The sequence below is a fragment of the Myodes glareolus genome, chromosome 9, assembly GCF_982192425.1.
Source record: "Myodes glareolus chromosome 9, mMyoGla1.1, whole genome shotgun sequence".
Lineage (NCBI taxonomy): Eukaryota > Metazoa > Chordata > Mammalia > Rodentia > Cricetidae > Myodes > Myodes glareolus.
In genome coordinates this window covers 7,192,826-7,206,763 of record NC_142034.1, presented here as the reverse complement: position 1 = coordinate 7,206,763, position 13,938 = coordinate 7,192,826, and the positions used below count along the sequence as shown (strand labels likewise).

Sequence of the window (13,938 nt, the reverse complement as noted above, 5' to 3'; positions counted from 1 at the left end):
AGCCAGTCTCTGAACCGCTGAGCCATCTCTCCAGGCCCTATCATGTAAGATGGGCTTTCTCCTGGGGAGCTCACCAAATCAGCACAACTGCCTAGCCATTGAGCTCTGGAGATCCCCCTGCCCTCCTCCCAGCCCTTCTATTATAAGTGTGCAACTACACCCAATGTTTTATGTGGTGTCAGAGAGTCAACTCAGGTCTTCACTTCTGTGGCAAACACTTTGCTGACTGAGCTATCTCCCTAGCTCTTACATTTCTTTCTTATGAGCAGTAGAAGTTTTTGTTGTTGTTGTTGTTGTTACTAACAATTTTTTTTCTGAGACAGTCCTGGCTGTCCTGGAACTAGCTCTTGTAGACTGAGCTGGCCTCGAACTCACAGAGATCAACCTCCCTCTGCCTCCCAAGTGCTGGGATTAAAGGCATGCACCACCACCGCTTGGCTACTAAATTGATACATAGTTATTGTAAATGTAAGTGTACGTTTCAGAGTACAATGTGTCAGGATCCAGTCCAAGTACTAGCATATTGGTTGTCTCAGACCGAGAACGCGGAGTGCATATGTTGGGAGCATTCAAAGTCCCCTTATTTGCTGTTGTGAAATATGCAATGGATTGTTGCCAGTCATTGTTACTCTCCTATGCAATAGATATACAGGAGGCAATCCTCCCACGCATCTGAACCCATTAACCCCAAGCGGCAGACATTTTTCTTTCAAACATCTCTGGAACACCGGGGGTGTGAGTTCTTAGTATAGACATAAGAGGTGTTTCCAGCTTAAGAGAAGTTGGGGGAGTCCTTACCCCCAGAGTAAGTACAGTTACTTGCTCTGCTTGGGGTCTTTAGGAACCCCTCCAAAGCCACAAGACTTCCGCTCTGCTCCAGCTGTGTACAGAGGTAGAGGCGGGAAAGCTAGGGGGACAGAGCTGGTTTTGTATTATGTTACGTTGGGTTTTTTGTTTTGTTTTGTTTGTTTTTTAAGATAGGGTCTCGTGGAGTCCCGCTGGCCTCTAACTCCCTCTGTAGCTAAGGATGATGGTCCAGATGGTCGTTCTTCCCCACCCGAGTCCTGTGATTACAAGTGTGTATCACTGGGCTCATTTGTTTTTATATTTTATTACATTTTAATTTCTCTGCGCATGTGCATGCGTGTGAGTGTTCACCTGCTGCGGTGCGTGTATCCGTGGAGGTCAGAAGGACAAGTTGCAGAATCAGTTCTCTCCCTCCACCTTATAGGTCCTAGGGTTGGAACCCAGATTCCCCTGAGCCGTTACCCACTGAGCTACCTCGCTAGCATCAGTCCGTTTGGTTTTGTGTGTGTGTGAGAGAGTCGGAGATTGAAATGGAGACGTCACAGCCAGCAGGAAGGGAGAGCCATACCTGGATTAGGCTGGGGGTGGTGGCATTTGGGGGAAGAGAACATTGACACTTAGAGCACTGGAAACATCAGAGGGGAAATACCTGGCTGTCGTCACCATGAGGTTCACAGGTCTTTGAGGCTGAGGATAGGGGTGATGGGGCTGTGAGACGGAGAGGGGAGGGAGAGACAAAAAGGAGGACCAGAGAAGACCCTAAAGACTGCCTCCCCTCCTGCCTTCTAATCCCATCTTCAACCTTAGCTCTCTTCTACCCCAACTTCAGGTTTGATGTAACGTAGAGAGATCACCCCAGGAGGCTGCTTTGGAGCTAGGTCAGCTAGGTGGGGTGTGGAAAAGAGGCGACCTAGACCCGGAAAGAAGAGGGTCCCATCCGTAGCTCAGACACCACAGGCAAGAGTAGCCTGAAGTCAGCAAGTTCTCGGTGCGAGGCTGAGGACAAAGCACCCCAATATACCTTGGGAGCTGCCCCTACTCAGACCCTGCCCCCGGCGTCCGCCCCGCCTCCTGCCACGCCCTCCCGCGCAGCCGCCTCGCCATTGGCTGCCCGTCTTGTGCCGGAGCCCCCGGCGGAGTAATTAACGAGGGATTAATGAGATTCCCAAAGTCAACAGAAAAATCGATGGGCCTTGGAGCCCAAGCGGCGGCTGCGCAGTCTCGCGGGGGGGGTGGGGGGAGGAAAGGGCGTCGAGGCATCTGTCCCAGGGCTCCTGGGGCCTCACCTGGACGGAAGATACACGCTGCAATTCAGGCGTTGGGGAGCCCGCGACGATGGCTTCGCAGACCTCAGGTAGGGCTCCCCAGCTCGAGCTGGGACCCCCAAGTGCTCGGGAATAGTTGACTAAACCTTCCCTGGAAGCCCATCCTCACATTCACTGCTCCAAAGTGGGGTTCATGAGCCGGGAGCTACAAGGACTGGAAAGAGAGGGGAGAGTGAGTGGGGTGGGGACCCGAGACTGTCTCCTCTGTATCGCGCACCCCAACTCTGGCTCTGTGCCCACCTTCTCTCTACTTCACTTTCGGGTTCAACGGTCCTCGCAGCCCAAAGAGGGTGCCCGGACCTGAAAGAATCCAGAAACCTGGATGGATGGTTGGTGTTGAGGCTGCCTAGACCTCTCTCTCTCCCGGCTCGTCTCGGAACGAAATCCCGAAGCTTCTGTGCCTGTGCTCCTCAGGCTCCCACGTAACTGGCCCTGCACTATTGGCTCCGTGGCCCCGACGGTTCGTCTTCTTTCGTCGCTCGCCTCTGAACGCCATCCATAAACCAGTTTGGTGTCTAGGACCTCCCTTGGAATGGCGTCGTGCCTAGAGGCGTGCCAAGGATGGCTGAGTTCTAGTTGGTTCCAAGCGCATTAGTTCTAGCTCTTTTCCTGGACCCCTTGATGTTCACCCTAACACCTTGCCTGGCTGTGAACTATTCTTGCCCCTTTGATAACCGCTGATGGGAGCAGGGGGAACCTTAAAATCCCAATCCTTTGAAGGGAGAGGACCTGGAACTTTGTTCTCCGGGGTCTCCACACACACCCACTCCCAAGGCCTGGAGTCTGAGCGACAACTCCAACCTTTCAGTCCCTCTGGGATCTGTAGGGAGGTTCACAAACATCTACTAGGCGCGGTTCGTCGTGTCTCTCCATGCATCAAATTACTAAATTCGGACAAAACTCCTGAGGGGAGTATCATGTATTCGTTCCTTCGCTTATTCATTCAAGAATGTATTGCGGTGAGGGTGTAGCTCAGTGGTACCACGCCAGCCCAGCATGCACGAGGCTCTGGGAGAGGGAGGCTGTGAGCTAGATGCCATGCTCGCAAGCGAGCCAGATTTACTGAGTACCGTGCTTTACGTTCCGTAGTTGCTCACTCATTTCAGGGATGGACAAGGACACCGACTACAGAAACTAAGTAGCTTGGCCAAGATCACAGAGATGTTAAATGCCATCTGGGCTCCCCATCAGTAGGGAGTGGGGACAATGAGGTGGAGCCACCAGAGCTGGCAGAAAAGGAGCAGGGAGGTGTCCTGGGAGCCTTACCTTGCCCAACCTGGGTAGGGAAGGTAGAAAGATAAGTATCTGGACCGCCTCCTCAGCTGCACCAGGATGGAAAGGGTTAAGGGGCAGGGTCTCTGCCCGCAGCTCTGATGCTAAAATCCTGCCCCCCAGGAAACTACCGGGGTCCAGAGCGGTCAGGCTGGCTTTTAGGACTGTGCTAGATTTGGAGAGGTGAGAGGACCCCTTCTCTGCCCTGGAGGAGTCCCAGATCTTGAGGGACCCAGCCCTGAATGGTGCACACTCACACCCACGCTCAGCAGAGGAGTGGCCCAACAAAGTAGCCACGTGTCTACTTGGGCAGAGGGAGAGTTTCCCATGAAGAGGTTGGGTGAGCGGCATTGGTGGGAGCTGGCAGGCAAGAGAAAAAGCAAGGCAGAAGGGGGAGCCAAGAGACCACATGGAAAACACGGAGTCCTCTACTTGGGTCTGAATGGATTTGAGGAGCCTGGGGTGTGGCCAGGGGCTTGACAGGAAGGAGGTAGACTTGTTCCCAAGGATGACAGAATGGACTGGAGGAGTAGTGAAACTTGTTTATAAAGTCTTGAAAGGGGTTCAAAGTTTAGTACTTCACTGTCCAATTGAGAACATTAGGAGTTATCAGTCCTCGGTATTGCTCAGGGTGCATGTGGGAAAACAGGGCCCCAGAGGGGCTATTGTGAGGGCCACTGAGGTGAGGGCTTCCTAGGAGGGTCCTCTGTTCCTTGACAGAGGGACAGACAGAGAGCAAAGTTCCTTAATGAAGATAGGGCATGCTGGGCAAAGCAATGAGCAAGGGATGCTGGGGAGTGGCAAGAAGGGGCCCTCACCCAGCCTGAATGAGTCCTGAAGGATCAACTGGAGTCACCAAAGAGGAAGAAGGTGGGGATCATAGACAAAGATGGGGAAAGATAGAGAGGTGAGCAAGAGTAGATGGCATTCTGGGAACTATAGCAGGATGCCACAGCCCATGGGGAGAGCAGTGGGGGCTGGGAAGGGGCTTGAAGGCAGGAGCAGGAAGCAGCAGCAGCAGCAGCAGCAGCAGCAGCAGCAGCAGCAGCAGCCACTCTTCCTTGAGCACTGTGTACACCAGGTTCTCATTAGCACACACTATCTCATTTCTCAGTAAGGCCCCATAAGCCTTGGACTTTATACCGAGGGCTACTGGCTGTCTTTGCAGGACTCTCAGTAGGAGACAGGCGCCATGAGCAGGAAGGCTAGTTCAGGAGAGAACAGATGAGCTCCAGACTAAGGTAGTGGTTAATCTAAATAGCCAGGGATGTGCAGGTATGTCTGATCCTAGCACGTGAGAGGCAGAGGCAGGAAAAACTGTAGCTTGAGCTACAGAGCCAGACTATAAAGAAAGCAAGCTAACAAGAGAGAAACCAAGAAGGAGAGAAGGAGATGAAGGAAGGGAGGAAGATGCAGGCAGACAGTGTGAGAGCTGGAACGGACATGGTTGGGATCTGATGGCACGCATGGTCTGGACAAAAGCAAAAACAAAGTCCATCTCATGTGAGTCCAGAAAGCCCCTGGGATTATGAACATTAGAAAGCAGGAGATGGGTCAGCACCAACTCAGAGCCCTGAGGCCAGGATGCCTGGAGGCAGGAGCTCTCAGAGGGCCGTCCAGGCCGCGGAGCTGGGGAGCACACAGAAGCAGCAGAACCACGCCTTCTCTGCTGCAACTCAGTTCCACCGGAGAGGAACAGTGCCTTAAGTGACCTCAAGGGACAGCGCTGCAGCAATGGGGTGGCCCAAGGTTGGGCCCTAGCAAGAGGTGACAGTGGGTGGCCTGAGAGAAAACTTCAGATGAGCAAGGACATAGCAAGAGACATTCAGGGGAAGAGCAGAGTCCAGGCAGTGCCCTCTTGCTATGCAATGCATTCACAGGACAGCCAAGAGTAGACTGGGAACAGACAGAATCTGGGGCATTAATTAAAGTCAGAAGCATGGAATGCATGTTGATCCTTACCTATCCCATACACATGGCAGCTTGGCAAATCACAGAGTTCTGCCTCCAAACCTTTATTGAGTTTAAAGATACATTTTAGTTATATTGGTATTTTTTTGTTTGTTTTTGTATTTTAAGATAGGATTTCACTGTGTAGCCCTGGCTATCCTGGGGCTCTGTAGGCCATGCTGGCCTCAAACTCACAGAGATCAACCTGCCTTTGCCTCCTGAGTGCTGGGATTAAAGGCGTGTGCCACCACTGCCTAACCACATTTTTTCTTATTTATTTATGAACACTTGGGTTCTTAGGAGCTAGAGGGGACTCTCTCTCTTCCAGCTCCTTCATCCTTCCTGCAGAAGAAACTCTATTGTGAACCCAGTGGGTGTCATCTAGACCTTGCCTGTATCTTCGGATACTATATTGTACCCCTAATAGAGTATTATTCCAGACCACTGCGTTCCTTCCCACCAAGCCAAAACTCAACCTCAGGACCCTTTTCAACACAACCCTATAGGCAATCACACCCCACCATCAGGGAGCCAGCCCCTGCCCTCCTGATTTCGTGAGTGGAATTTCTCTATAAACAAGCAGGCTCACACTAACTTTTGCTGATGAAAAATTCCAGCTCCGAAAAAAATATCCCATGAAAGGACAGCACTCAAGTGACCCTGGTGTCTGGATGAAGCCATTGTCTCACTTTAAGATGAAGCATTGAGTTGAGAAGTGAGGTGGTCCAGTCATGGGTGGGGAGGGAAAGGCAGCTCTCGATCTTTATGCTCATGTGCAGCGTGAAGGACTTCTGTGTGTGTGTATATATGTATATACATATATATTCACACATACCTTGGTCTGTCTCAACCTTGAGTCCCACAAGGGATATGGGGCAGCTCCAGTGTCCCATCTAGAAGGGTTCTTACCGCACAGACATTAGGAGCTGGGGTAGGCTCCAACGCAGGTCTTCTTGTGAGTCGATCTCTCTCTCTCTCTCTCTCTCTCTCTCTCTCTCTCTCTCTCTCTCTTTCCCTCTCTCTCTCCAGCCCCTGCCCAGGTCACACCTGTGTCATCTTCAGAGACCACCGAAGCAGCATCTACCTATGACCAAGCAGACGTGCCGACCAATCACACAGAGCTTCCATGTCCTCCAAAGCAGAAGTCCTGGCTAGCACGGCATTTCTCCCTGCTGTTGAGGAGAGACCGACAGGCCCAGAAGGCCGGGCAGCTCTTCTCAGGGCTCCTGGCCCTCAATGTGGTATTTCTGGGTGGGGCATTCATCTGTAGCATGATCTTCAACAATGTGGCTGTCACTCTGGGTGACGTGTGGATCCTGCTGGCCGCGCTGAAGGTCCTCTCCCTGTCCTGGCTCCTCTACTATGTAGTGGGCACCACACGGAAGCCCCACGCAGTGCTGTACCGTGATCCTCATGCAGGACCCATTTGGGTAAAGGGTAAGCGCTTGGTGCTAGGAGGGTGAAGAGGGCGGGGGAAGGAGAACCTGTTCGGGAGCAGGTGCCTGTGCCCACCTGCCCATCCTCTCCTGCCAGGCTCCCTGGTGCTCTTCGGCAGCTGCACTATCTGCCTGAATGCATTCCGCATGGGCTACGATGTGAGCCACATTCACTGCAAGTCAGAAATGGAGCTCATCTTTCCGATCATTGAGATCATCTTCATGAGTGTCCAGGTGACGGGTCTCCCACACCCCCACACCTCCGGGGACACACAGACCACTCAACCTACCCTAAAACCAGCCACAGAGGTAACATCTCCATGCTCCAGGGTGTGGACATACACCAATCATAGCCTGCCTCCATGCACCCACAGCCACACAGCACTCCTCTGCACGTGTGCGCCTCCACACATACCTATCGACACCTACAAACACCTTCGTCTAGATGCGCCTGCATGTTCTTAGACCCAGCTCCCAGATACCCTGGCTTCTCCATCTGTTGAGTCTCTACTATGCTGTACTCACATCACCCTTACTTTCCTCACGAGGTATCTCCCCTTCCCCAAGCAGTGGAGACTGGGGCCCTTTCCACAGCTGAGCGAGCCACAGTCCTGGGATGCTTACCACTGGCCCGGTACTGTATAGAAAAAGGAAATGGCAGAGCCAGGATTCCAACCTAGGCTTCCTTATGGAAGCCTGCCTTCTCTCCATTGCACACACACACATACACACACACACACACACACACACACAACTGAGTTGCTCACCCTATGTACCACACCACACACACACATGTAGCTGAGGTGCTCACCCTATGTACCACCACACTACACATACATACACACACACACAATTGAGGTGCTCACCATATGTACCACCACACCACACACACACACACACACACACACACACACACACACACACCTGAGGTCACTAGCACCTGGGCTCAAGACCCCTGTCTCTTCCAGACGTGGGTGCTATGGAGGCGCTGCAAAGACTGTGTTCAGGTGCAGACCAACCTCACCAGGTGAGACATCCCCCAGCTGGAGTCTTCTGGGGCGCTCTGTTTCCACCACCCTCCAGCTTCTCCAGACAGGAAGGACTTGAAGCTGCGGGTTAGCGTAGGATATATTCCAAGTGACCCCTAAGGGCTCCTAAAGTCCTACCCCCTCTGTGATCTGCTTCTGAGACTGAGCGGTCACCCAACAGAGAGAACGGTGAGGATGGGGCTCTGGGAGCTATCCAGGCTGTGTAAGCCACGTGTGTGAGCAGAATGTGGCCCTTCCTCCAGGTGTGGCCTCATGCTGACCCTGGCCACAAACCTGCTGCTGTGGGTTCTGGCTGTGACCAATGACTCCATGCACCGTGAGATTGAGGCCGAGCTCGACGCCCTCATGGAAAAGTTCTCAGGTACAAAGGGGACCAAAACTTCCACCATCACATTTATGTGTGCGACGCGCAGGCAGGCGCGCGCGCACACACACACACACACACACACACACACACACACACGTCAGCTAGGGGGGGCAACACAGTTATGAAGTTGGGAGCACACTCAAGGCCAGGTCATTGTTAAACAGAAAAGTGTGGGCTGTAGAGATGGCTCAGTCTATAAATTGTTTCTCACACAAGTAGAGGGGCCTGTATTTGTTCTCTAGGAGCTCACGTGTAAAAATCTAGGCACAGTCAGGCACTGTGGCACAGTCCTTTAGTCCCCACAGTACTTGGGAGGTAGAGGCAGACAGATCTCTGTGAGTTCAAGGTCTACATAGTGAGTTCCAAGTCAGCTAGGGCTACACAGCGAGAACCTATCTAAAAAAGAAATAAGAGAAAAAAACAAAAAGACCATGCAGACAGATCAGTCCCTAGGGCTCAGTGGTCAGCCAGCCTAGAACTGTCAGTTAATGAGATACTGCCTCAAAACAAACAAACAAACAAACAAAACAAAAACAAAAACAAAAAACAAAAGCAGATACTTCCTAAGGGACGACATCCTCTTGAGTGTCTTCTGGTTTGTGTGTGCATGTGCACACATTTATATGTATGCACACATGCACGCACACACACGCTTCATGGTGTCCATGATCCCCTTCATGCTCCATCAGGGACTGGCACTTGATGTCCTAATCACTGCAGTCACGTTGCCATCAGCAAACCAGCCACTGATCCTGGCTGAGTGGATCACTGAGCAGCCTTTCAGGCATGCACCCACCCATGACATTTGCATTTTCCTTGTAAGAGACTAAAAAGCCTCTTTGGGGCTGAAAGGAATGCTATCCTAACGCAATCTTAATATCTAAACATACCAGGAGGAAAAGGAGACTTGTGGATAGACAGCTCTCTCCAAATCATCCTGTCTGGCTAATCCTGAACGTGTATAGTCCGCCCTTTGAAGCAACATCCCATAAATCCACATGGGGAGCATGCAGTCTGTGGGATTCAGCCACACCTATGTGTCTGCCCCACCCACAGGTGGCATCATGACCTGTGTGTGCACCAGCCCTCATGCATTCACACACCCAGCACATGAATCATGGCATGTCTGTATGTCATGGCCTTCCTTTACGTTCTGTTTGCACTTTGCACAAAAAGTGCAAAGAGGAAGCTTGGGTCCAGTGACGTCATGGATGTGTGTTTGTACGTCTGCGGCTACAGGTTGGAACAGAGCCTCATTCAGGCTGGGCAAGTACTCTACCACTGAGTCACACCCAGAGTTTCAATTTATTATTATTGGGCAATTTCTGGAGCTCAGTGGCCAGTCAGTTTAGCCAAAACACCAAGTTCAGTGAGATACCCTGTCTTAGAACATTATGTGGAGAAGCAACTAAGAGAGACAAATAAACATCAAGCCTACACACACACACACCAAATATATGACATAGTGATTACGCTTTTCTGAGGCAGGTTAGCCAAGGCTAACCCAAATTCCCAATCCTTCTGCCTCAGATTCCCAAGTTCTGGGATTACATGTGTGCACTACTATTCCAAGTTTAAGTTCTTGTTTGTTTGTTTGTATGTTGTTTTTGCAGTATAGGGGTTCAAACTCAGGGCCTATGTTACGCAAGAGCTCTACTACAAAGCCACATTTCTAATCCTTGACTTTCTGAAACATAGTTTAACCCTGTAGCCCAGGCTGGCCTCGAACTTGGGATCCTTCGGCCTTGGTCTCCTAAGCTGTGGAATTTCAGGTGTGTGTCACCACACCTGGCACTTTGGTTAACACTCTAATTTTTTTTTTAATAATTTATGTTGTTGCATGTGGCTATTCATGTGAGAGAGTCTGTGCACAAGGTGTGGGTGTCCGCAGAGGCAGCAGGGCATTAGATCCCGAGGAACCTGAGTTATGGTGGTCATGAGCCCCTGATGTGGGTGCTGAGAACCGAACCTGGATCCTGCAGGGACAGCCCACTGAGTGATCTCTGAAGCCTCTGGTAAAGATTCTTTTCTGAAATGACTTTGAGGTTTTCCAGTTGCTTCCCAGTGGTGGCAATTGGCTCCTTCCCTCTCCTCTGCTTTTCCTAGATGTACAGCCCAAAGTCTGACTTGGTTTCAGCTCAAGCATTTCGGCACCCATGAGCTCAGTGACACCGTGCATTCATCCAGAGGCATTGACTTCTAGTAACCCCAGTGTTTCATGCTGAGGCTGGTCACCGCATTCAGGTGTGGCAGCCCAGTTTCTTATTGCAAATGACGGGTTTGCTCTGCCAACTGAGCAATATGTGGAGGTGATGCTTGGAGTCAGGGAGAACATGCCTAAAATGTTTTGTGAAAGTTTGGCACCCAGCGTCTCGAATCCCTTTGTAAAAGAGTGATCATTTTGTGATTTCCAATCTCTCTGCTCCGGCCTCAGATGTTTCCACATCTGTAAAACAAACATCTGGCTGGGTCCCGTCCGAATCCAGTGTGCTCCAGGAGGTGGGTGAGAGTGATCATTGGCACTAGGGTTTCCGGTGCAGGGCCTGCCTGAGATGCTGAGATGCTGTCTCCTCCTGCCCTACCCCCTCTCAGGTAACGAGACAAACACTTGCATGTGTCTCAACGCCACAGTGTGCGAGGTCTTCCAGAAGGGCTACCTGATGCTCTACCCATTCAGCACCGAGTACTGCCTCATCTGCTGTGCGGTACTCTTCGTCATGTGGAAGAACGTGGGCCGCCACCTGGCAGCCCACCCGGTTGCCCATCCCAGCAGACCACCCTTCCGCCTGCACGGGGTCATCTTTGGGCCCCTGCTGGGCCTTTTGGCGCTGGTGGCGGGTGTGTGCGTCTTTGTGCTTTTCCAGATCGAGGCAAGTGGCCCTGAAATAGGCCGCCAGTACTTCACCCTCTACTATGCATACTACGTGGTTGTGTTGCCCACCATGAGCCTGGCGTGCCTGGCGGGCACAGCCATTCATGGGCTGGAGGAGCGAGAACTGGACACACTCAAGAACCCCACCCGCAGCCTGGATGTGGTGCTGCTGATGGGCGCTGCCCTGGGCCAGATGGGCATTGCCTACTTCTCCATCGTGGCTATCGTGGCCACCCGGCCACGTGAGCTGCTCAACCAGCTCATCCTGGCCTACTCCCTGCTGCTTATCCTACAACACATCACCCAGAACCTCTTCATCATTGAGGGCCTGCACCGCCGCCCGCTCTGGGAGCCTGTGCTCTCAGATGAGATGGAGAAGCAGGATGCTGAGCTGCCCCGCAGAGGCTCCCTGAGGGAGCTGGGCCAGGGTCTACGGAGAGCCTCAAGGGCCTACATTCACTCCTACAGCCACCTCAATTGGAAACGAAGGGTACTCAAGGAAATCTCGCTCTTCCTCATCCTCTGCAACATCACGGTGAGTATCTGGGCTGAAACTGGGGTGTGGGGGTGGTCTGTGGACCTTCCTTAGGAAGTCACTCGTCTCTAGCACGCTTGATGCTGCTTGAGAGCCAGGAATATCCCCAGCAGCTCCCTGCAAGCTGCCTGGCATGAATTCATGTGCTCAGCACACAGCAAAGCCCTCTTTACAAATGTGTGCGACTCTGACCCCCAGAAGCTTTCAATCTTGATGGGGAAGGCGCCAGGGGACCTGTTAGAAAATGACCACTGAACTCGTCATATGTTGAATTCAGCTAGAAGAGCAGACCAGAACTATTTATTTTCTATTAATCCCTAGTGGAATCAGAGGTCGGCACTGGTCTCTTAGCATCTGTTGGCTGCTAAGTAGCCGGCCCAAAGGTCCATGCGCTCTCTCCACACCTCCTCTAATCATCAACACACCTCCAAATGACTTGTGGTGTTGCTGTCCATCCCCCTCTCCCCCTTGGACAAACTGAAGCGTATGTTGTCTGTTCGGTCCCGGCTCTCACCGCCTGTAACTGGCAGATATGGGGCAGCTCAGGGTTGTTTAGCTTGAAACACACCGCAGATGTGAAGCAGCTGGGCCAGGCCGAGAAGAAGTGATAAATTGGCTTTAAACTGTGTCAGGAGTTCAGTGACGGAAGCCTGTGTCCTAAGAGCCAACGTGTATTTCTAGAAGGCGGACAAGGTTGATCTGGGCTTTGGCAAATGGGTAAAATTCTCACAGGAGAGCAGGAGGGGCTGCAGGTGACTGTAACTAGCAGACGTAGTGAAGCCTGTGCCCAAGGCTTAGGGCACAAACAGTCCAACTGGGCAGTAGAGAGGTCCTGCCAAATGCTATGTATAAGGCAACCCTCTGGGGCTCAACCAGGCCTCAAGCAAGGCAACCAACGTGGCCATGACTTTCTGTGTCGGGGGTAAGAAAGACATCAGGGCTGGGAACCTTGCTCTGAAAACCCCAGGATGAATGCTGGACCAACTGCAGGGTCCAGGTCAGCCTCACATGAGCTGAGCATATTAAGTTTTGGGAGAGCCCCTCCCTCACCCAGCAGCCTCCTCTCTCTCCCCAGCTGTGGATGATGCCTGCGTTTGGCATACACCCTGAGTTTGAGAACGGGCTGGAAAAGGATTTTTACGGCTACAGGACCTGGTTCACCATTGTCAACTTCGGCCTGCCTCTGGGGGTCTTCTACCGCATGCATTCTGTTGGGGGACTGGTGGAAGTCTACCTGGGGGTCTGAGTGCCCAGCCAAATCAGCTACAGCAGAAGCCCCGGAGTACCAAGGCAGAAGAGGAAGCGTGCCTCTTTGCACAGATACATCACATGAAGGGGTGCGGACACCTGCCCGGAGTTCCCAAAGTGATTGTTCCTCAGCCTGACTGAGAGGGGAGGTACCACCCAGAGCTCAAAACCAAGGGCAGGGCTTGGAAGTGGAGTCTGGCCACAGCCTCTTCGCAACAGCCCATGTGGTTACGGATGTACGCAGGTGACCGGCAAAGGCTACTATCTGTGAGGGTCAGTGTGAAATCATGGTGTCTAGAGGCTGGAAAGGGGCTGACTGGTCCTGCGGCCGGGGCTCCTGGACATCCTGGAAGCTCCTACTGGGAGCTGAGAACCCAGCACTTCAAGCTTGGCAGGCAGCCCCGCCCCTTTCCCCCATGCACCCCATCTTCTAATGAGCTCATTAATTAGCTGCCAGGCAGGGCTCAACAGCTCTTTCCTGCTTCCATAAACCCTGTTTGTTTGATCAATTCCATTCGGCCTCTGTGGCATTTGTTTCTGGAGACAGACCTGCCACTCCAGGTGTGGCCAACAGAATGGTCCTCTCAAGCAAGACAGTCCCGTTCCTCAGCCAGGAGCAGACGACACCAGGTACTCTCTGTCTGATCCACGGACAGAGGCGGGAAGAGATGAGTCTAGGCTTGTAGCGCCCTGACCTCCGCCCTTGGCCTGCACTGTCTTGGAACAGTCTCCAGGACATTTCTGGATGTCACTGTGGCCTCTGCTTGCCCAGTGCCCAGGCCTGGTCCCCTGAGCCACTGGGTGGGCCAAGAAGAAGAGGTGAGCAAGCAGGCAACACCAGCACTCCATCCATTTCTCCGAGCCCAGATCAAATATGTCCAGGGCGAGGCCCAAAGAGTGTAGCCCTGGCCCTGCAGCCAAAGCTCTGCCCTTTTCTGTAACTCCCCTGCTCCCATGAAGCCACACACTGTAAAGTCACACACTGCCCCAGGCCCCTCAGCACTTGTTCTGACTACCTGAGGTCATGCAAAGAACTTAGCCAGGCCTTTGGTCTCTCCTGTGTGGGCTTTACTCTGG

General features: G+C 52.5%; 1 protein-coding gene across 2 annotated transcripts; it reads left to right on the top strand.

The window, feature by feature from the left end:
- The first annotated feature begins 1,973 nt into the window (after positions 1-1,973).
- On the top strand, positions 1,974-13,368 carry Otop3 (otopetrin 3). 2 transcript variants are annotated; one of them, XM_085696024.2, is made up of 7 exons: positions 1,974-2,161; positions 6,384-6,791; positions 6,888-7,099; positions 7,759-7,817; positions 8,082-8,200; positions 10,799-11,613; positions 12,689-13,368. In XM_085696024.2, exons 1-7 carry the CDS (start codon positions 2,143-2,145, stop codon positions 12,857-12,859), a joined length of 1,803 nt encoding a protein of 600 aa, XP_085552150.1. In that variant the 5' UTR covers positions 1,974-2,142; the 3' UTR covers positions 12,860-13,368. The 2 variants fall into 2 exon arrangements, with proteins under 2 accessions (XP_085552150.1, XP_048307761.2); XM_048451804.3 differs by having other exon boundaries at positions 1,975-2,161; positions 6,888-7,024.
- The last annotated feature ends 570 nt before the right edge of the window (positions 13,369-13,938 follow it).